General features: G+C 43.8%; 1 protein-coding gene across 12 annotated transcripts in view; it reads right to left on the bottom strand.

Moving 5' to 3' along the window:
- The window catches only part of ANO1 (anoctamin 1), a 1209699-nt gene that overhangs the window by 79410 nt on the left and 1106475 nt on the right, over nucleotides 1–23814 (bottom strand). For all 12 annotated transcript variants that reach the window (XM_068260041.1, XM_068260039.1, XM_068260043.1 and 9 more), the window contains one exon: nucleotides 12142–12302. In XM_068260041.1, coding sequence (XP_068116142.1) covers nucleotides 12142–12302 — 161 coding nt within the window. The remainder of the gene's footprint in view (nucleotides 1–12141; nucleotides 12303–23814) is intronic.

Here is a 23814-nt window from a genome sequence, read left to right as displayed (position 1 = left end):
CCATAGTCATAGTCTAATGTCCTACCATATTATTATTATGTATTTATATAGCACTGACATCTTCTGCAGCACATTACAGAGTACCTAGTCATGGTCCTCAGAGGAGCTCACACTCTAATCCTACCATAGTCATAGTCTAATGTCCTACCATATTATTATTATGTATTTATATAGCACTGACATCTTCTGCAGCACATTACAGAGTACCTAGTCATGTCACTGACTGTCCTCAGAGGAGCTCACAATCTAATCCTACCATAGTCATAGTCTAATGTCCTACCATATTATTATTATGTATTTATATAGCACTGACATCTTCTGCAGCACATTACAGAGTACCTAGTCATGGTCCTCAGAGGAGCTCACACTCTAATCCTACCATAGTCATAGTCTAATGTCCTACCATATTATTATTATGTATTTATATAGCACTGACATCTTCTGCAGCACTTTACAGAGTACATAGTCATGTCACTGACTGCCCCATAGAGGAGCTCACAATCTAATCCTACCATAGTCATAGTCTAATGTCCTACCATATTATTATTATGTATTTATATAGCACTGACATCTTCTGCAGCACATTACAGAGTACATAGTCATGTCGCTGACTGTCCTCAGAGGAGCTCACACTCTAATCCTACCATAGTCATAGCCTAATGTCCGACCATATTATTATTATGTATTTATATAGCACTGACATCTTCTGCAGCACATTACAGAGTACATAGTCATGTCACTGACTGTCCTCAGAGGAGCTCACACTCTAATCCTACCATAGTCATAGTGTAATGTCCTACCATATTATTATTATTATTTATATAGCACTGACATCTTCTGCAGCACTGTACAGAACACATAGTCATGTCACTGACTGTCCTCAGAGGAGCTCACAATCTAATCCTACCATAGTCATAGTGTAATGTCCTACCATATTATTATGATGTATTTATATAGCACTGACATCTCCTGCAGCACATTACAGAGTACATAGTCATGTCACTGACTGTCCTCAGAGGAGCTCACACTCTAATCCTACCATAGTCATAGTGTAATGTCCTACCATATTATTATGATGTATTTATATAGCACTGACATCTTCTGCAGCACATTACAAAGTACATAGTCAGGTCACTGACTGTCCTCAGAGGAGCTCACACTCTAATCCTACCATAGTGTTGTGTCCCACATACATGGACTTGTGTTATGATTCATAACACAAGTCCATGTATGTGGGACACAACACTATGGTAGGATTAATGTTCATCAGCTAAGTTTGGCTGTAGCTAGTTTGTTCCTCTCCCTTCCCTGTAGTTTTGTTCCACCCATGTAGCCACTCCTCCCATAGTCAGTATCTCTTCAGACAAGTATCTGTAAGCATGTGCTGCATCTTCTCTCTGTACCTGGTAAAGCTACTTCGTTTTGACCTATGGAATTTGTCACTGTAAGATCTACACTGCAAGATTAAACCTCTTCAAGATCTTCATCTGTGTCGTCCATTGAGTCACCTATCTGTGGATACTGCCCTTATGTAAGTTATTGCCATTCCACTGGGACTTGGGACAGTCTAGGGATCAGTAATTACATAGCCACAGCAGCTGAAACAGAACAGTCAAAACGAATAGAAGACCATACAGTCATCACTGTGATATTCAGCAGCCTGCTAGTCACACTACAGACTGCAGTACATTGCATCCAGCATACTACAGAACTGGCTCAGCATCTCACTCAGAACTACTACAGCTACAGTGATCTGTGAGGAGGCCAGTGGGAATATAAACTGTGTGTCTGCATTATAAACTGTGTATTCTGAATACTGCTATTAAGCCTGCCCTGTGAAGCTAGAGAGGCAGCATTTCTCTCTGCAGAACATCTCTCCTGTTCCCGCCTGCTGAAAACTGTTACATTGTATCAACCCACACAGCCAGCTCCCTGTAACCTGACACCCATGGCTGAACAAGTGTTCCCTCTGAGCCAAGCTGAAAACACTGAGGATCAGCAAATGCCTGACACTCTGCTGCAAGAGGAAAATGCAGATATAATGACAGAAGCAAGTGTCAGACCTAGACGTATAACCAAACTTTCTTGGAAATCTAAAGAAAACTTTGAAGTTACAATGGAGGAGTTCTCAGTTGATCTAACACACCTCTGGGAGAGGACTGTGCATTACATGTCTGAAGTCACACAGCCTAGCCAGAGAGTACTACAACTAGAGGGCGCTCTCTTACACTTCAAGTCTGCATATGAAAGTTATCAGAGGCTCTGCACTAAGTACATGTCATTCCTAAGGAGCACAAACACAGAAGAATCTTTAGAAGAACTAAAAAGGTTTGAACATCTGAACCAGGAGAGAAATATAAAGGTGTCTGAAACCAAAGCTAATGTAGAGGCAAGAATTACACAGCTGCAAGAAACTGCATCTCATCGCTCCACATCTACTAGACACACAAAGAGATCTTCAAGATCATCCCACTCAAGAAGTTCCACCCTTAGTGAACTTGTAAGGGCTCGTGCAGAAGTAGAGGCTGCCAAGGTGCGAGCTGCCTTCGCTGACAAGAAAGCAGAAATGGAAGCAGAAATGGTAGAAGCTGCCCGCAAGAAAGCAGAAATGGAAGCAGAAGCTTCCCGCAAGAAAGCAGAAATGGTAGAAGCTGCCCGCAAGAAAGCAGAAATGGAAGCAGAAGCTTCCCGCAAGAAAGTTGAAATTGAAGCTCTAGAAAGAAAATGTGAGCAAGCTACTGCAGAAGCAAAATTAAGAGTTTTAGAAGAAGCTGTTGGAAGTGATTTAGACAGTGTCAGCATGGCAAACTCAGAAGATCCGATAGAGCGCACAAAGAACTATGTCCTCAACCACAACAGCAATCTCTCTGCACCCTTTGATGCTCCTGATGACATGGACACTCCTTTAAGACATCAGCCATCTGAACGTATTGTGTCCAAGCAAGACCTTAAACCTTCTGGTCCTTCTGCACATCAAGATGGGCCCTCAAGCCGCATCTTGCCTCACAATGCTCAGACTACTAAGTATCCGGCTGTCAACACAGGGGCCAGCATCCAAGCCAAGCTACCATCACCTCTTCATGTTACTGATATGCTTCCTGACAACAACATTACTTCTGAATCACATCCTGCCATAGCAATGGACTTTCAACCTGTTCCTGGCTTAAACCCCCATGCAAATCTATACTTCCCTAGGCCACCATGTGCTGATGTGTCAGACCTAGCTAGATACATGGTTCGCTGTGAGCTCACAAGCACGGGCCTCACAAGCTTCGATGACCACCCTGAAAATTATAGAGGATGGAAGTCTACCTTTAAGGCTGCAATAAACGACCTGGGAATACCTCCTGGTGAAGAATTTGACATGTTGATAAAGTGGCTAGGCCCTCAGTCAAGAGAACGTGTGAAGCGACTGAAAGCTGTTCATGTTGACAATCCATCTGCAGGCCTACACGCAGCTTGGGAACGCCTAGACCAGAGTTATGGTAGTCCGGAAGCTGTAGAAGATGCTCTGCTTAAAAGGTTGAAAGACTTTCCCAAGATATCTGGTAAGGATAATCAGAAATTTCAGGAACTGAGTGATCTTTTGCTTGAAGTACAGCTCGCTAAGGCAGATCCTCACCTCCCAGGCCTTAGCTATCTTGACACTGCCCATGGTGTGAATCCAATTGCTGCAAAACTGCCATATGGAATACAGGAGAAGTGGGCAACCATGGGTTCAAAGTACAAGAAAGAGAAAAAGGTTTCTTTCCCACCATTCTTCTACTTCTGTGACTTCATCAAGAACATTGCAGAAACCAAGAATGATCCAAGCTTCTTTTTCAATGAGTCAAACATCTCGGGTTCAAATTTCGCTAAAGACAAATTTGCTCTGAATAAACCAAGGAGTCATAGGGGACCCATGTCAGTTAAAAAGACTAATGTGCTACCTGATCCTGCTGCTAACCCTGAAAAGGGCGGACAAGGAGATAAGACAGATAATCCCAATCGCCAATGTCCAATTCATAAGAAACCACATGCTCTTAAGAACTGCCATGGGTTCCGTAAAAAGCCATTGCAAGAACGCAAAGAAATTTTAAAGAAACTTGGGATTTGCTTTAAGTGCTGTGCTTCAACAGAACATCTTGCAAAAGAGTGTAAGGCTGAAATCAAATGCAAAGATTGTGGAAGCAACACCCATATACAAGCGCTCCATCCACTTCAGCATACCTCTTCCTCTGCAGATTCTGATCCTGCCACAAATCATGGCGGGGAGAATGCAAACCAGACAGCAGACTCTACTTTAATTTCTTCTACATGCACTGAGGTTTGTGGAGAAGATCTTTGTGACAGGTCTTGTGCAAAGATATGCCTAGTCAGAGTGTATCCCAAGGGACAGCCTGAAAGAGCCATGAAACTATATACAATTCTGGATGATCAGAGCAATCACTTACTTGCTAAGTCACAATTCTTTGATTACTTCAGAGTTAAAGGAGATTCCCTGCCATACACACTTGGCACATGTGGAGGTGTTTCAGAAGTGACAGGGAGAAGAGCTAATGGATTCATGATAGCTTCTCTTGATGGTACTATAGAACTGCCACTGCCTACCCTTGCTGAATGCAACCAGATTCCTTCCCACAGAGAAGAGATTCCTACACCTGAAGCTGCCTTTCATCATGCACATTTAAGAGCTGTCGCCAAACACTTACCACCACTTGATGAAAATGCAGAAATTCTTCTTTTGCTCGGCAGAGACATTCTAAGGGTGCATAAAGCACACCAGCAAATAAATGGTTCCCATGATGCTCCGTATGCGCAGCGCCTTGATCTTGGCTGGGTTGTCATTGGAAATGTGTGTGTAAACAGAACGAAAAGAGCTACCAAAATTTCTTCTTGCAAAACTTACATTCTACCTAATGGGCGCAAAACTCTTTTCGAACCATGTCCTTATCATTACAGTGTTAAGGAGAGATTCAACATCACCAGTGACAGTAAACCCATCTTCCATCACCAGGAAGATTGCATTGGTGACACAGTGTTCATTACAACTAGTAATGATGAAAAACCAGCACTTGCCATTGAAGACAAAGAGTTTCTCAAGATCATGGATAAGGAATTCACTCAAAACCAAGAAAACAGTTGGGTAGCCCCTCTACCCTTTCGTACACCGAGAGAGAGACTGCCAAACAACCGTCAGCAAGCAGTGTCCAGATTTGCTTCATTAAAACGTTCCTTTGAGAAGAAACCAGAGATGAAGAAACATTTTGTATCCTTTATGCACAAGGTTTTAGAAAATGATCACGCTGAACCTGCTCCACCATTGAAGGAGGGAGAAGAATGCTGGTATCTTCCATCCTTTGGTGTGTACCACCCCCGCAAACCTAGTCAAATTAGAGTAGTATTTGACTCGAGTGCTCAATATGAAGGAGTCAGTTTGAACAATGTTCTTCTTACTGGGCCCAACTTGAACAACAGCCTTATAGGAGTGTTAATCCGATTCAGACAAGAGCCTATAGCAGTAATGGCTGACATCCAACAAATGTTTCACTGCTTCATTGTCCGTGAGCAGGACAGAAATTACCTTAGGTTCCTATGGCACAGAAACAATGACTTAAATGACAAGGTCATAGACTACCGCATGAAGGTGCATGTATTCGGGAACAGTCCTTCACCTTCAGTAGCAATCTACGGACTGAGAAGAACTGCCCAAGAAGGTGAACAAGAGTATGGAACTGATGCTCGTCATTTTGTGGAGAAAAACTTCTATGTGGATGATGGACTTAAATCCCTTCCTACAGAGGAAGAAGCTATTGACCTTCTACGAAGAGTTCAAGAAATGTTGTCTGTGGCCAACCTTAGACTACACAAGATCATCTCCAACAGCAACAAGGTAATGAAGGCCTTCCACAAGGAGGACTATGCTATTAACCTAAAGAATCTTGACTTAGGGTCTGAAGACCTTCCCATGCAGCGCAGTCTTGGCTTGCTCTGGGATATCAAGCAAGACACATTCACCTTTCAAGTGTCAATCTGTGATAAGCCCTTTACAAAAAGGGGAGTCTTGTCGGTCGTCAACAGTATCTACGACCCCTTGGGATTTGTAGCTCCAGTGACAATCCGAGGAAAGTTTCTGTTGAGACAACTCACATTGGAGAAGGTAGACTGGGACACTCCACTACCTGATAATAAGCTGAAAGCATGGGAAACATGGAAGAATTCCTTAAAGGCACTGGAAAATCTCCAAATCCCACGCTGCTACACATCCATCTCCCTAGCTTCTGCTAAAAGGAAAGAAATCCACATCTTTTCAGATGCATCTGTTGAGGCAATTGCAGCTGTAGCCTACCTTCATCTTACTGGACTTGATAATAGACCTTCTGTGCGGTTTCTCCTTGGTAAGACTAAGCTAACACCAAAGTCTGGACACACTGTTCCAAGGCTTGAACTCTGTGCAGCTGTGTTAGCTGTAGAAATGGCAGAAACCATTAAGAGTGAAATGGACACTGTGATTGATTCCTTTGACTTCTACACTGACAGCAAAGTTGTGCTCGGGTACATACACAACCAAACTAGACGGTTCTATGTGTATGTCAGCAACAGAGTAGAACGTATCCGAAGGTTTTCCACACCACAACAATGGCATTACATTTCAACCAATCAGAACCCAGCAGACCATGGCACTAGAGCATTACCAGCAAATGAACTTGCAAAGTCAAACTGGCTACTGCCTCCAGATTTCCTACATGATAATTCTGAGTCCAGCACTACTGATGTTTTCAACTTAGTAGATTCTGAAGTTGACAAGGAAATCAGACCTGAAAGTATCACTCTTTATACTACCATACATCAGAAGAAAACACTTGGATCACACCGCTTCCAGCGATTCTCCACATGGTCATCTCTAACCCGTGTCATTGCACGCCTGAGACATATTGTTTGCTGCTTCAAGGGTAATTCTGGAATGCCACTCGAGTGCCGTGGTTGGCACATTTGTAAGAACCATCCCACCTTTGAAGAAATCTCTCATGCTGAAGAAATTATACTTCAATGTGTGCAACAGGAGAGCTACTACACAAAAGAGATCAACCTTATCATGGAAAACTGCAAGTTTCCCAAAAACAATGCTCTTCTAAAGTTAAATCCAATCATTGATGAACATGGGTTGTTACGTGTAGGAGGTCGGATTGGGAAAGCCAACCTTTCCAGCAAGGAGCAAAGTCCAGTCATTGTGCCTGGCAGTCACCATGTAGCTGTTCTTTTAGTTCGGCATTACCATGATCAAGTGAAGCACCAAGGCCGACAGTTCACTGAAGGTGTTGTCAGATCAGCAGGTTTGTGGATCACCGGCATGAAAAGATGCATTTCTTCAGTGCTTCACAAGTGTGTTAAGTGTCGTAGGTTGAGAAGAACTCCTCATCATCAGCAAATGGCTGATCTCCCGATAGACAGACTGAGTACTGACCCACCTTTTACCTATGTCGGAGTGGATGTCTTTGGCCCATGGTCGGTCTGTGCACGCAAGACCCGTGGTGGCATGGCTAACAATAAACGGTGGGCCGTACTGTTTACTTGCCTAAGTGTACGAGCTGTGCATATTGAGGTAATTGAGTCTATGGACTCCTCCTGTTTCATCAATGCTCTTCGAAGATTTTTCGCCATTAGAGGTCCTGTCAAGCAACTCAGGTCTGACTGTGGAACCAACTTTGTTGGAGCCTGCAAGGAACTACAACTGGATAATTTCTTCAAAAACAGTGGATGTTCATGGGTTTTTAACCCCCCTCACTCTTCCCACATGGGAGGTTCCTGGGAACGCATGATCGGAATTACAAGGCGAATCTTAAATTCCATGTTGTTAGACTCAGGACGACTTACCCACGAGACATTGACTACTCTACTAGCTGAAGTTTCTGCAATAATTAATGCAAGACCACTAGTACCTGTGTCTTCAGATCCAGATTCTCCAACAATATTAACTCCTGCAACACTTTGGCAACATCCCACTACCACCCGTGGACTTGGACTGCTCTAACATTCACAGACGTCAGTGGAAGCAGGTTCAACATCTGGCAAATGTATTCTGGAGCCGTTGGAGGAAGGAATATCTGCATACTCTTCAGAGCCGCCATAAATGGCAAGAGACTAAGCCAAATCTTCAAGAAGGAGACCTTGTGCTTCTGAGAGATAAAGACGTTTCTCACAATGACTGGCCAACTGGACTTATTGTCAAAGCCATTCCCAGTGAAGATGGGAAGGTGAGGAAGGTCGAAGTCAAGATTACCAAAGGAGGTACAACTAAAATCTTCTTCAGACCTGTTACTGAGGTGGTGTTGCTACTACCTCATGAAGAACACTCTTCAGGTCAAGGCAAGACCTGAAACTCCTGGAAACTGTTTATCCCTTGGATTACAATTGTGAGTCAGATGAGGTTTGACATATTGTGGCCTCCCTGACTTGAAGATGGGTTGTGTTACAAGAACTTTGTCAAGAAAACCTACTGAGACTTACTCAAGCAAAGTTTGCTATGTTTATTGCTGTTTGCTTTCTTTTACAGGTTTTTAAGGACAAGTTTGTTGAACTATGGACTTAACATTAGATTAATGTTGCTATAATATTAGTGAAATCTAAAGATTTCAGGCGGGGAGTGTTGTGTCCCACATACATGGACTTGTGTTATGATGTTCATCAGCTAAGTTTGGCTGTAGCTAGTTTGTTCCTCTCCCTTCCCTGTAGTTTTGTTCCACCCATGTAGCCACTCCTCCCTTAGTCAGTATCTCTTCAGACAAGTATCTGTAAGCATGTGCTGCATCTTCTCTCTGTACCTGGTAAAGCTACTTCATTTTGACCTATGGAATTTGTCACTGTAAGATCTACACTGCAAGATTAAACCTCTTCAAGATCTTCATCTGTGTCGTCCATTGAGTCACCTATCTGTGGATACTGCCCTTATGTAAGTTATTGCCATTCCACTGGGACTTGGGACAGTCTAGGGATCAGTAATTACATAGCCACAGCAGCTGAAACAGAATACATAGTCATAGTCTAATGTCCTACCATATTATTATTATGTATTTATATAGCACTGACATCTTCTGCAGCACATTACAGAGTACATAGTCATGTCACTGACTGTCCTCAGAGGAGCTAACACTCTAATCCTACCATAGTCCTAGTCTAATGTCCTACCATATTATTATTATGTATTTATATAGCACTGACATCTTCTGCAGCACTGTACAGAGTACATAGTCATGTCACTGACTGCCCTCAGAGGAGCTCACACTCTAATCCTACCATAGTCCTAGTCTAATGTCCTACCATATTATTATTATGTATTTATATAGCACTGACATCTCCTGCAGCACATTACAGAGTGCATAGTCATGTCACTGACTGTCCTCAGAGAAGCTCACACTCTAATCCTACCATAGTAAGTCACTGTCTATGTTTCTCTAGTAGTCCAAGGCCAATTGTGGGTGAAGCCTGAGCCCACAGCGTGCCACTAATTCACAAGCACAGATATCCTCTCCATGGCTGCCATATCACATTGTGTCCTGCAGAGATGTTCTCAGAAGAACCGCATTGAGCGTCTGTCTGGGAAGAGCGCTTCATCAGAAGGCAAAACACGCTAATTGTTACAAAGGTTATTCCGTGGAGATGAGGCGATCTCCGGGGACTCGCTGAGCTAAACGCTAACAGATGTGCCTTCTACATCCTCATTGCGCATATTAAAAGAAAAAATATAAATAAAACTAGGAAAGCCAAAATAAGAACGCTAAACAAAATCCTAGAGGGACAGAAAGACACGCTGAGCAGCAGCAGCTCCCGGGACACCGGCCTGGAAGAAGACAGAAGATCAGGACCATGAGAAACGCAAACCCATCGGAAGTCTCCGAGCAGCTGCAAGGCTTTCTCAGACGCAAACAAAACCTTCATCTCCACAGCCAATAAATAGCCCGGACCGAATGTGTGTGACCAGGATAAGCGGGGCAGAGGCAGGTCTGTGGGGAGCGCCATATGATGAGGTGTCCGTAGGGCTTCTGTCAGCAAGTCATCCGTCAACAACAACAAGTGCAACATCCAGCCACAGAAATCTCCTCGAACAGATTCACTGGGAGGGAGAAGGCACCGCAAAAAAATAACCATGGATGTGTTAAATATAAAATGGCTCATCTCTAAGAGGGAGTGGCATCATCAATGTAAGAAAGAAATTTTAATAATACAACACAAAAAACGATAACGCGTTTTGCGGAGCACAGTCCGCTTCCTCAGATCAAATAAAGCAGTGTCTGGGTAGCCAAGGTGCAGAGCTCGGAGTGCCTAAAAGACACTGCTTCATTTGATCTGAGGAAGCAGACTGTGCTCCGCGAAACGCGTTATCATTTTTTGATGTTTGGTTATTATGTCTTTCTTATATTGGCGTTGCCCGTTCTTAGAGGTAAGCCATTTTATATTTATTACATCCATGGGTATTTTTTGGGGCACCTTCTCCCTCCCAGTGATATTGTGTACAGCCCCCTAGTTATTATTGGTTGCTGTCAAATGTTTGTTTTGTGTAACCAAACCATCTTTTTTTTTCTGGCGTGCGACCCATACATTTGAAGACAAAGAGCCCGAGTGGGGATGGGATTTCCTCACTGCTTTTTATACTGTGGTTGCTGGTCTTGCCACCCACCTTTGTGAGTACCTCATCACTTTGTATTTACCCAGAACTTGACAGTAATATACTACACCATAAGGGGCTCCTGGTCTCTCTCTGTGTTTTTCCTGTATCCGTAGGAAGTCTCGGGACTCCTCTGGACTACACATCTCTCCACCTCTAACAGATCGCCCACACCCAAACCCATTTGGTAATGTAGTGTCCTTATAAACTGCTCCTCTATACAATCTGCAACCAGGTACGAGTCTCAAGACAAGCCAAAGGATTCAAACTTGGCTTCTTTGGAACCTTGGCAATGGTCCACATTGGGAGGACAGAATGCCTAAATTCCCAAAGTGCTTACTTCTGGCGCTGGGGTGCTTAGTGCCGGCGCACTCGGCAATAGATGACATTCAGCAATGGCATAACGGTAATGGATTTGGCAAGGAGATATCATTAATCGGTGAGTAGAAGCAAGGGTTGTGTTAGGGGTAGGAAGGTTAGTGTAAGGAGCCACCATTCTCTACCTCTGGAGAATCGGTTATTGGGGTACTGCAGAACATGTGAAGTATACGAGGGGGGGGGGGGGGAGGTTTCATCATACTTGAATTTTGGACACTTCTTTACAAGCATGTTAGATGCTTTGATGGTTTAAGTGAGATGACTAAAACCATCAGGGACGCTATATTTGGGAGGAAGAGGGAAGCACTAGATTACCAGGAAAGCCACATGGTGGAGGGAGTGGGGCCACAAGACACCAGGGAACTATATAGGGGAGGGAGGGTCACACTAGACACCAGGGAACTGTATAGGGGAGAGAGTGGGGCCACAAGACACCAGGGAACTATATAGGGGAGGAGGTGCACACTAGACATCAGGGAACTGTATAGGGGAGGGAGGTGGGCATCAGACAGGGAACTATGTAGGGGTGGGAGGGGTGCCACTAGATACCAGGGAACTGTATATAGGAGGGAGGGGGCCCACTAGACACCAGGGAACTGTATAGGGGAGGGAGTGGGGCCACTAGACACCAGGGAACGGTTTAGGGGAGAGAGTGGAGCCACTAGATACCAGGGAACTGTATAGTGGAGGGAGGTGGGCACCAGATATCAGAGAATTATGTAGGGGCGGGAGGGGTGCCACTAGATACCATGGAACTGTATATAGGAGGGAGGGGGCCCACTAGACACCAGGGAATTGTATAGGGGAGGGAGGGGGCCAAAAAAACCTGGGAACTGTATAGGGGAGGGAGAGCCACTAGACACCAGGGAACTGTATAAAGTAGGGAGATGGCCACTAGACATTAAAGTTGGCCCACGACTTGGTCACAGTTTTTAATTTCATCCCACTGTGTATTAGAGTTTGACACACCAGATTTAAAGGGAAAAAGTTATGAGGGGTCCATAGGACAGGAAGTGAGGGGTCATTTCAAACTCCTTTCTATAAGTTCCAAAACTATGCTAAATTTCCCTGGAGCGGGGGTGGAAAGTGAGGTCATGTGACAGTGCGGTCCCGGGTCTCACCCCATAAGGCCATGAAGACGGAGAAGAAGACGGTGGCCGGATTGTCGAAGAGATGGCTGGCTCTGGCCGTGGCGCACGCTGAGCTGATCTTCCAGTAGTTACACGTCTTGTCACATAGGGGGCACATGGTGATGTTATTCCTCTGGTCACACATTTCCGTACTGCAATTACAAAGATGGAAGAGACACAAACATGGTTCAGACAAAAGCATTAAAAATCACAGTCAGGGTTCATGCAGAATGTAAGGAGTAGAAACAATCAGACCTTAGTTAACCACTTAAGGACCGCAGTCTTTTCACCCTTAAGGACCAGAGCCTTTTTTCCATTCAGACCACTGCAGCTTAAATGGTTTATTGCTCAGTCATACAAGCTACCATCTAAATGAATTTTACCTCCTTTTCTTGTCACTAATACAGCTTTCTTTTGGTGCTATTTGATTGGTGCTGCGATTTTTACTTTTTATTCTATTCATCAAAAAAGACATGAATTTTGGCAAAAAAATGATTTTTTTAACTTTCTGTGCTAACATTTTTCAAATAAAGTAAAATTTCTGTATACATGCAGCGCGAAAAATGTGGACAAACATGTTTTTGATTAAAAAAAATCCATTCAGTGTATATTTATTGGTTTGGGTAAAAGTTATAGCGTTTACAAACTATGGTGCAAAAATTGAATTTTCCCATTTTGAAGCATCTCTCTCATTTCTGAGCACCTGTCAGGTTTCATGAGGTGCTAGAATTCCAGGATAGTATAAATACCCCCCAAATGACCCCATTTTGGAAAGAAGACACCCCAAAGTATTCACTAAGAGGCATGGTGAGTTCATAGAAGATTTTATCTTTTGTCACAAGTTAGCGGAAAATGACACTTTGTGACAAAAAAAATAAATAAAAAAAAGTTTCCATTTCTGCTATCTGGTGACAAAAAAAAATGAAATCTGCCACGGACTCACCATGCCCCTCTCTGAATACCTTGAAGTGTCTAGTTTCCAAAATGGGGTCATTTGTGGGGTGTGTTTATTGTCCTGGCATTTTGGGGGGTGCGAAATTGTAAGCACCCCTGTAAAGCCTAAAGGTGCTCATAGGACTTTGGGCCCCTTAGCGCACCTAGGCTGCAAAAGAAATGTCACACATGTGGTATCGCCTTACTCAGGAGAAATAGTATAATGTGTTTTGGGGTGTATTTTTACACATACCCATGATGGGTGGGAGAAATATCTCTGTAAATGAGATTTCTTTTGATTTTTTTACACACAATTGTCCATTTACAGAGATATTTCTCCCACCCAGCATGGGTATGTGTAAAAATACACCCCAAAACACATTATACTACTTCTCCTGAGTACGGCGATACCACATGTGTGACACTTTTTTGCACCCTAACTGCGCTAAGGGGCCCAAAGTCCTATGAGTACCTTTAGGATTTCACAGGTCATTTTGAGGCATTTATTTTCTAGACTACTCCTCACGGTTTAGGGCCCCTAAAATGCCAGGACAGTATAGGAACCCTACAAGTGACCCCATTTTAGAAAGAAGACACCCCAAGGTATTCCGTTAGTAGTATGGGGAGTTCATAGAAGATTTCATTTTTTTTTCACAAGTTAGCGGAAATTGATTTTTATTGTTTTTTTCACAAAGTGTCATTTTCCACTAACTTGTGACAAAAAATAAAATCTTCTATGAATTCCCCATACACCTAATTGAATACCTTGGGGTGTCTTTTTTCTAAAATGGGGTCACTTGTGGGGTTCCTATAATGCCCTGGCATTTTAGGGGCCCTAAACCGTGAGGAGTAGTCTAGAAACCAAATGCCTCAAAATGACCTGTGAAATTCTAAAGGTACTCATAGGACGTTGGGCCTCTTAGCGCACCTAGGTTGCAAAAAAGTGTCACACATGTGGTATCGCCGTACTCAGGAGAAGTAGTATAATGTGTTTTGGGGTGTATTTTTACACATACCCATGCTGGGTGGGAGAAATATCTCTGTAAATTAAAATGTTTTGATTTTTTTTACACACAATTGTCCCTTTACAGAGATATTTCTCCCACCCAGCATGGGTATGTGTAAAAATACACCCCAAAACACATTATACTACTTCTCCTGAGTACGGCGATATCACATGTGTGACACTTTTTTGCAGCCTAGGTGCGCTATGGGGCCCAACGTCCTATTCACAGGTAATTTTGAGGCATTTGGTTTCTAGACTACTCCTCACGGTTTAGGGCCCCTAAAATGCCAGGGCAGTATAGAAACCCCACAAGTGACCCCATTTTAGAAAGAAGACACCCCAAGGTATTCCGTTAGGTGTATGGTGAGTTCATAGAAGATTTTATTTTTTGTCACAAGTTAGTGGAAAATGACACTTTGTGAGAAAAAAACAATACAAATCAATTTCCGCTAACTTATGACAAAAAATAAAATCTTCTATGAACTCGTCATACACCTAACGGAATACCTTGGGGTGTCTTCTTTCTAAAATGGGGTCACTTGTGGGGTTCCTATACTGCCCTGGCATTTTAGGGGCCCAAAACCACGAGGAGTAGTCTGGAAACCAAATGCCTCAAAATGACTGTTCAGGGGTATAAGCATCTGCAAATTTTGATGACAGGTGGTCTATGAGGGGCCGAATTTTGTGGAACCGGTCATAAGCAGGGTGGCTTCTTAGATGACAGGTTGTATTGGCACTGAAGTGCAGGAATGTTCTCAAATCATGACCTGGACATGGCAATTAAGTCGTACCAGCAGTGATCAGAAAAAAAATTTCTGTCACTGCGGTGGGGCGGGTGAGGGTTTGGCCGGGTGATCAGAAGCCCGCAGGGGGCATATTAGGGCCTGATCTGATGGGTAGCAGTGACAGGTGGTGACAGGGGGTGACGGGGTGGTTGATAGGTGATCAGTAGGTGATTACAGAGGAGAATATATGCAAGCAATGCACTGGTGAGTTGATCAGAGGGGGTCTGGGGGGCTAATTTAGGGTGTGGGCAGGTGATTGGGTGCCCGCAAGGTGCAGATTAGTGTCTGATCTGATGGGTAGCAGTGACAGGTGGTGACGGGGTGATTGATGGGTGATCAGTGGATGATTAGAGGGGAGAACAGATGTAAACAATGCACTTTCAGAGGTGATCTTAGGGTGGGTCTGCACGCAATCTGAGGGTGTGGGTGGGTGATCAGGTGCCCACAAAAGGCAGGTTAGGGTCTGATCTGATGGGTGGCAGTGACAGGTGGTGACAGGGGGTGATTGATGGGTGATTGACAGGTGATCAGTGGGTGATTATAGGGAAGAATAGATGTATACAGTACACAGGGGGGAGGGTCTAGGGAGGATCTAAGGGTGTGGGGGGGGGGTGTGTTCAGGAGCCCCAAGGGGGCAGTTTAGGACCTAATCTAAAAAATAGCGTTGAGATAGTGACAGGGAGTGATTAATGGGTGATTAGGGGGGTGATTGGGTGCAAACAGGTGTCCCAGGGGTGGGCAGGGGGGGTCTGATGGGTGCAGTGGGCGATCAGGGGGCAGGATCAGTGTGCTTGGGTACTTACTAGGAGGGCTGCAACCTGCCCTGGTGGTCCCTTAATCACTGGGACCACCAGGGCAGGAGGCAGCCTGTATAATACGCTTTGTATACATTACAAAGCGTATTATCCGCTTTACATGCGGAAGATCGGGGGTTAACAACCCGCCGCCGCTGCTAATTGGCTGGCGGGTTGACGTCGCGGGTGGGCACATCCAGCGTGCGATCCCCGGCAGCTAGTCCGCAACGAGCCGCCGCCGATCGGCGTATTGCGCGGTCGTTGCGGGCTCCACTTTGCCGCCGCCCCTAGGTAGGGGCGGCCGGCAAGTGGTTAAAATCACAATCCAGTAATATATATATATATATATATATATATATATATATATATATATAGATCTATATATATATAGATCTATATATATATAGATCTATATATATATAGATCTATATATATATAGATCTATATATATATAGATCTATATATATATAGATCTATATATATATAGATCTATATATATATAGATCTATATATATATAGATCTATATATATATAGATCTATATATATATATAGATCTATATATATATATAGATCTATATATATATAGATCTATATATATATATAGATCTATTTATATATATAGATCTATTTATATATATAGATCTATATAGATCTATTTATATATAGATCTATATATATATATATATATATATAGATCTATTTATATATAGATCTATATATATATATATATATATATATATATATATATAGATCTATATATATATATATATATATATATATAGATCTATATATATATATATATATATAGATCTATATATATATATATATATAGATCTATATATATATATATATAGATCTATATATAGGTGGTTGGGAGGGGATCAAGGGATACATGGGGGGGGGAGAGCTGGAAAAAAGTTTATTTTTACACTAAAATCGCACAGCCTGTCACGGCTGCAGGCTGTGCGTCTCTCCCTGTCACACAAGATCCACAGTGACAGGGAGAGGGAGGCGGAGAGGGAGGCGGAACGGCAACTATGTTGCCTTTCGGAGGGTGATCGCTGTGATTGGCTCACAGCGATCACACGGCAGGGAGCCAATCAGTGACGGCTCCTGCCGATACCCGGAAGCCTTAGCTGTCATAAGACAGCTAAGTGCAGCCGGTTCGGTGCGCGCGATCGCGGCAGGGAGCGGCGGCGCCGGTGATAGAGATCTACGCCTTGCCAGCCAGGAGCCCATCAAAACAGGGCGTAGATCTCTATCACTGCGGTCCGGAAATGGTTAAGATAAATAAAACAAAACAGAAGCTTTTGAGCAGAGCAGATTGTCCAAATGATGGTGTTATGGAATAAAAAAAGTTACCTACAGATACAGTATACTTGGCTAGTTTGCTGGCATGCTTTAATCTGAGCACCTCTCATGGGCATGCCTTTAAGCCAGACGACTTCCAACAAAGTCGTGCTATGACCCCTCTGGAGGAGCCTCTCTCAATGGCCATACGTGTCACTTCCTCTTCCTGCTTCATTCAGTGATGCACTTCTCTAACAGAGAAGACAGGGGTTACCCGGAAGTTATAACATAGCCAAGATGGCAGCCGCAATTTTTAAATTGAAATCGAATGAAAACTATTTGGTGTAGAAATGCGATTCAATGAAATGAAAGAGGAGAGCACAAGCTACAGAATGATATGCATCTTTAAGTACTTTGCAGTACTAGTCGGAGTCTTGAAGGCATACCCATGAGAGGTGCTCGGAGTCCCTGTAATCCTTAATTGCTAGTAAGCTGCTCCTGTGTGGACAGATCACAGACAAATCATTCCAGCCCGCAGCCTGTGCCTGACTACTCTACAAGCAAGGGGAGGGGCGAGAGGGAAGAGGCAGGAGGGAGAGAAACTGTGTGTGTGTGTTATTGGCTCATTGAAAAGAAAAGAATAACAGTAAGCTTTCATCTAGTACGCCTCCTTCAGACTCTATTCCTGTTGACTGACAGTGTTAGAACATACAATCAGAAGGCGGTAGAGAGATATTTTTTATAAATGTGTCATCCAGACACATTCATTACAAGGGATCTTGCAAGGATTGTGAGATATTTATGGCAAATAGATAAGACCCATGCTTGCTGACATGGAGATCTTTTTCTTTACAGACCCTATCCTGCTCAGTGTATGCTGCTGGAGCCTGGAAACAGTGAACTGTATGTTACTGTGTGTGTGTGTGTGTGTGTGTGTGTGTGTGTGTGTGTGTGTGTGTGTGTGTGTGTGTGTGTGTGTGTGTGTGTGTGTGTGTGTGGGGGGGGGGGGGGGGGGGGGGCACAGTGATGGCTGGGTCGGGGAGGGGGGGAAAGTGCCCCAGTGTAGCACCGCCACTGACAGTATGTGCTGTGCGTGTCGTACCTGCTGTGTGTGTTGTACGTGTTGTGCAATTCACCGGATAAAAGGTGATTTTTTTTTTCCAATCACATTCAGTCTGGGTTCTTATCAAATCTAATATTAGTTTCATAAGGTGAAAGCTGTGGGGAACAATGGTGCCTTCATCCTCCTATGGCTTCTGTCTGGCAGCTTATCTTTATGGCTGGGCATCCCAGGGCAGCAGCTGTCTTATTGCCTTTTCCTTGGTTGCCGGGATATAAAAGTCAAACGTCGTCTCATTTTCACTCTCTCCTGGGCGCTTTTATCGCGTACGTTAAAAAGGGGCGCTGGGAAAAAAGGGCGCCGGGTTTTTAACGATAAGTATGGATAACGTTTAAAAATGTATTGTACTGTATTTCGTTTAAAATTAATGTTTTTTAAAGTTATAAATCATTAAATAATGTGCATTAAATCGGCAATTGTAAAAACGTTAATCTTTCGTTTAAATACTGAAACGTATAATAACGTTTAAAAAAAAATTACTAAGTAACCCTCCCTGTACCTACCCCTAACCCCTAGACCCCCCTGTTGATGCCTAAACCTAAGACCCCCCCTGTTGGTGCCTAAGTAACCCTCCCTGTACCTACCCCTAACCCCTAGACCCCCCTGTTAGTGCCTAAACCTAAGACCCCCCTGTTGGTGCCTAAACCTAAGACCCCCCTGTTAGTGCCTAAACCTAAGACCCCCCTGTTGGTGCCTAAACCTAAGACCCCCCTGTTGGTGCCTAAACCTAAGACCCCCTGTTGGTGCCTAAACCTAAGACCCCCCTGTTGGTGCCTAAACCTAAGACCCCCCTTTTGGTGCCTAAACCTAAGACCCCCCTTTTGGTGCCTAAACCTAAGACCCTGTTGGTGCCTAAACCTAAGACCCCCCTGTTGGTGCCTAAACCTAAGACCCCCCCGTTAGTGCCTAAACCTAAGACCCCCCTGTTGGTGCCTTAACCTAAGACCCCCCTGTTGGTGCCTAAACCTAAGACCCCCTGTTGGTGCCTAAACCTAAGACCCCCCCGTTGGTGCCTAAACCTAAGACCCCCCTGTTAGTTTTTTCGTTTAAAAATAATGTTAAAAAAAAATGTACTGTTTTTCGTTTAAAAATAATGTTTTAAAAAAAATATTGTACTGTTTTTCGTTTAAAAATAAAATTTAAAAATGTATAAATCATTAAATAATGTGTAATCATGAGAAACAGTAATAAAACATTAAGTCTCCGGGCGCCGCTTTTAAAACGTTATTTTTCTCCGGCGCCCTTTTTTCCTATCGGGCGCCCATTAAACGATATTTATTATAGGAGTGAATGGCGGCGCCCGATTTGTCCACTAGCCTCAGGCGCCCGAATTTACTGTTCCCGCTTTTATCAAACTCAATTCTGAGGAAATAACATTCCTTCTGTTGGGAACCAGGAGGACCACAGAATGCAGCTCTGGAGCAGGATTTTGGTCATTTCTGTACTTATATACTGCAGTATCCATAAATTATTTTAATATCATTCTTTAATTTACAACAAAATCTAAACTTCAAGATGGTGAATTAGGATAAGGGAATATAAACAGCATACCTAAGCAAAACATTATAAAGAATATATGTTTCATGGCCTGAGTGTGTCAGCCACTGCAGTACAACCTGCTTCCTCTCCTCTCTGGGTTTGGCTGTTGGGTGGGTAGATCAGGTATGACAACGGGACAGTCACAGTAAGAACAGTAGATGCTGACCACATTTCCCAGCATTCCTTCATTGCCATGTGTCTACATGAGGGGGTGAGGTGTTGAGTGTTGCAGAAGGTAGACAGCGGGTAATCGCAAGACCTTAGCAGCTAACTGGAAACTAGTTAGGCACTAGAGGTATGGAAAACAACACACAACTGCCGCTAGCACAGCTTCACAATGAGAATGTTAAGCATTTGAAAGTCTTATTTCCCAAAGAAATACAACATATAGCTTGAATTTTATACGATTTTGGGTTAAAGGACAACGTTAAGCTTTAAAGCGGGATTGTCACCATAAAAATCAAATTTCAACAGCAACTGGTCTGAGTATATTAAAGAGACTATGAAGCCTTCAAAAAATGAGGTTTTTACTTTAAAAAACCTCTAACAAATTTGCCACTCCTAAAACGCCGCATCCCCGCGGCTGAAAACTTAATCACCCCTAACCTAACTCCCGGGGCAAAAATCCACAACTTTCCTGGTCATGGATTTTGCTGCCCGGGGAGGCAGAGCTTTGGGCTGTGGCTCTGCCTCTACTCGCGTCAATCTGCGCTGATCGCAGCCTCTCCCCGTCCCTCTCAGTGAAAGAAGACAGAGGGGTGGGGAGAGGCGGAGATCCGCACAGATTGACGCGAGTAGAGGCAGAGCCACAGCCCAAAGCTCTGCCTCTATGCGGAAGGATCCCCAAAATCAGCCCCAGGGAGTTAGGGGTGATTAATCAAGTTTCCTGCCGTGGGTATGCGGTGTTTCAGGTGGGGCAATTATGTTAAGTTTTTAAAGTAAAAACCTGATTATTTTGGAGCCTTCAGAGTCTCTTTAAGTGATAAAGATGCTAGTCCTGCATTCAAACCATTTTCTGCGGTTATGATTTGGAGTTCTCACATACCTTAGGAGCACTGGCCCTTTAAATGCCATTGCCAAACAGTTGCATGCTGGGGGTGTTTTTAACAATATGTATTTATAAATATTTACCTCTCCGGCTCCAGCGCAGGCGCAGTAGCGGCTCTCTGCTTGGAGATAGGCGGAAATAGCCGATTGCTGTCGGGCCGCTCTACTGCGCAGACACAAGTCTCCTGATCCTGTGTAGTAGAGCGCACCCAACAGAGATCGGCTATTTCCACCTATCTCCGTGCTGAGAGCCGCAACAGCGCCCCGACTGGAGCCGGGAAAGGTAAATAAATCAGTCCTTCTCAGCACTTGTCAGGCTTGTGGAAAGGAGGATTGCGGGATGCTTCGGGGGAGCTAGCGCTGGACTGCCTGCAGCTACGGGGGAGGGGGAAGCCTCATTGGTACCCTGAGGCTTCCCCCTCCCAAGGTGAGCACCCCCCAGGGGAACTTTTTTTCATTACAGGTTCTCTTTAAAAGTTAGGTTATAAAGCTGAACCACATGTACATTAGATAAAGAGAGGATCAACACAAAACTCATCAGTGTATTTTTACCTCATTGAACTTCAACCCAATCAGTAGCTGATGCCCCCTTTCCCATGAGAAATATTTACTTTTTCACTACAGTTACTCTACCACAAAAGTAATTTAAAGAGAAAGTGTCACAGAGACGCCTCTGATCCCCAGTCTGAAGCACTAGCCAATTGCTCAGATTGTGTCACATATATTCGTGCCATGTAATGTATGTGTCTTAAAGAGGAACTGTCGTGAAAAACAAAACAAAATTAGTTTTTTTTAACAATATTCATTGTTAGGCCTTAGGTCCGTTACAATAACGGCCACTAGGCCACTCCCCTCACAACCCACCACCCGCCCCTATCGCCACAGGTCAGCGCACATGGCCGCGACGCATACCCTCACGCCCGCCCCGGCCCCGCCCTGCTGTCCTAACGCCCATCTGCGTGCCGCGCATACATGGAAAGCCAAACCCAAAGACACAGGGACAAAGGAGAACGCAGGGACACAGGCGGATTATTATAGAGGATTTAGTACATGTCTGCCCATTGTAAAATCTTTCCTCAACCCGATTTGCATTCTCAAATTTATCACACATGGCGACATCTTTAGTCCTGTCAGGCGATCTCGGGGGAAGGTTTGTCTACTAAGAGTTCCAAAGCCAGTACAAAATATACCTGGTCTCCCAGAATGCTTAGGTGACAATTCCACATCAGCCTAGGCTGTGACATCACTGGGCGGGTGGGACTAAATAATAATAATACACAACAATATATAGATATAGGAAGTGTTTCTGGTGCTGAAACCATGAATAATTGACTGCATTCTGCTATATGTCACTACAGGGCCTCTTTACTGCATTCTGCTATATGTCACTACAGGGCCTCTTTACTGCAGTCTGCTATATGTCACTACAGGGCCTCTTTACTGCATTCTGATATATGTCACTACAGGACCTCTTTTCTGCATTCTGCTATATGTCACTACAGGGCCTCTTTACTGCATTCTGCTATATGTCACTACAGGGCCTCTTTACTGCATTCTGCTATATGTCACTACAGGGCCTCTTTACTGCATTCTGCTATATGTCACTACAGACCCTCTTTACTTCATTCTGCTATATGTCACTACAGGGCCTATTTACTGCATTCTGCTATATGTCACTACAGGACCTCTTTACTGCATTCTACTATATGTCAGTACATGGCCTCTTTACTACATTCTGCTATATGTCACTACATGGCCTCTTTACTGCATTCTGCTATATGTCACTACAGGACCTCTTTACTGCATTCTGCTATATGTCACTACAGGGCCTCTTTACTGCATTCTGCTATATGTCACTACATGGCCTCTTTACTGCATTCTGCTATATGTCACTACAGGGCCTCTTTACCGCATTCTGCTATATGTCACTACATGGCCTCTTTACCGCATTCTGCTATATGTCACTACAGGGCCTCTTTACTGCATTCTGCTATATGTCACTACAGGGCCTCTTTACTGCATTCTGCTATATGTCACTACAGGGCCTCTTTACTGCATTCTGCTATATGTCACTACATGGCCTCTTTACCGCATTCTGCTATATGTCACTACAGGGCCTCTTTACTGCATTCTGCTATATGTCACTACAGGGCCTCTTTACTGCATTCTGCTATATGTCACTACAGGGCCTCTTTATTGCATTCTACTATATGTCACTACAGGGCCTCTTTACTGCCTTCTACTATATGTCACTACAGGGTCTCTTTACTGCATTCTGCTATATGTCACTACAGGGCCTCTTTACTGCATTCCATTATACGTCACTACAGGGTCTCTTTACTGCATATTGCTATATGTCACTACAGGGCCTCTTTACTGCATTCTGCTATATGTCACTACAGGGCCTCTTTACCGCATTCTGCTATATGTCACTACATGGCCTCTTTACCGCATTCTGCTATATGTCACTACAGGGCCTCTTTACTGCATTCTGCTATATGTCACTACAGGGCCTCTTTACTGCATTCTGCTATATGTCACTACAGGGCCTCTTTACTGCATTCTGCTATATGTCACTACATGGCCTCTTTACCGCATTCTGCTATATGTCACTACAGGGCCTCTTTACTGCATTCTGCTATATGTCACTACAGGGCCTCTTTACTGCATTCTGCTATATGTCACTACAGGGCCTCTTTATTGCATTCTACTATATGTCACTACAGGGCCTCTTTACTGCCTTCTACTATATGTCACTACAGGGTCTCTTTACTGCATTCTGCTATATGTCACTACAGGGCCTCTTTACTGCATTCCATTATACGTCACTACAGGGTCTCTCTACTGCATATTGCTATATGTCACTACAGGGCCTCTTTACTGCATTCTCCTATATGTCACTACAGGGCCTCTTTACTGCATTCCATTATACGTCACTACAGGGTCTCTTTACTGCATACTACTATATGTCACTACAGGGCCTCTTTACTGCATACTGCTATATGTCACTACAGGGCCTCATTACTGCATCCTGCTATATGTCACTACAGGGCCTCTTTACTGCATTCTGCTATATGTCACTACAGGGCCTTGTTACTGCATTCTGCTATATGTCACTACAGGGCCTCTTGACTGCATTCTGCTATATG

This window comes from Hyperolius riggenbachi, chromosome 11, assembly GCF_040937935.1.
Source record: "Hyperolius riggenbachi isolate aHypRig1 chromosome 11, aHypRig1.pri, whole genome shotgun sequence".
Taxonomy (NCBI): domain Eukaryota; kingdom Metazoa; phylum Chordata; class Amphibia; order Anura; family Hyperoliidae; genus Hyperolius; species Hyperolius riggenbachi.
This window is presented reverse-complemented; position numbering and strand designations above follow the sequence as displayed.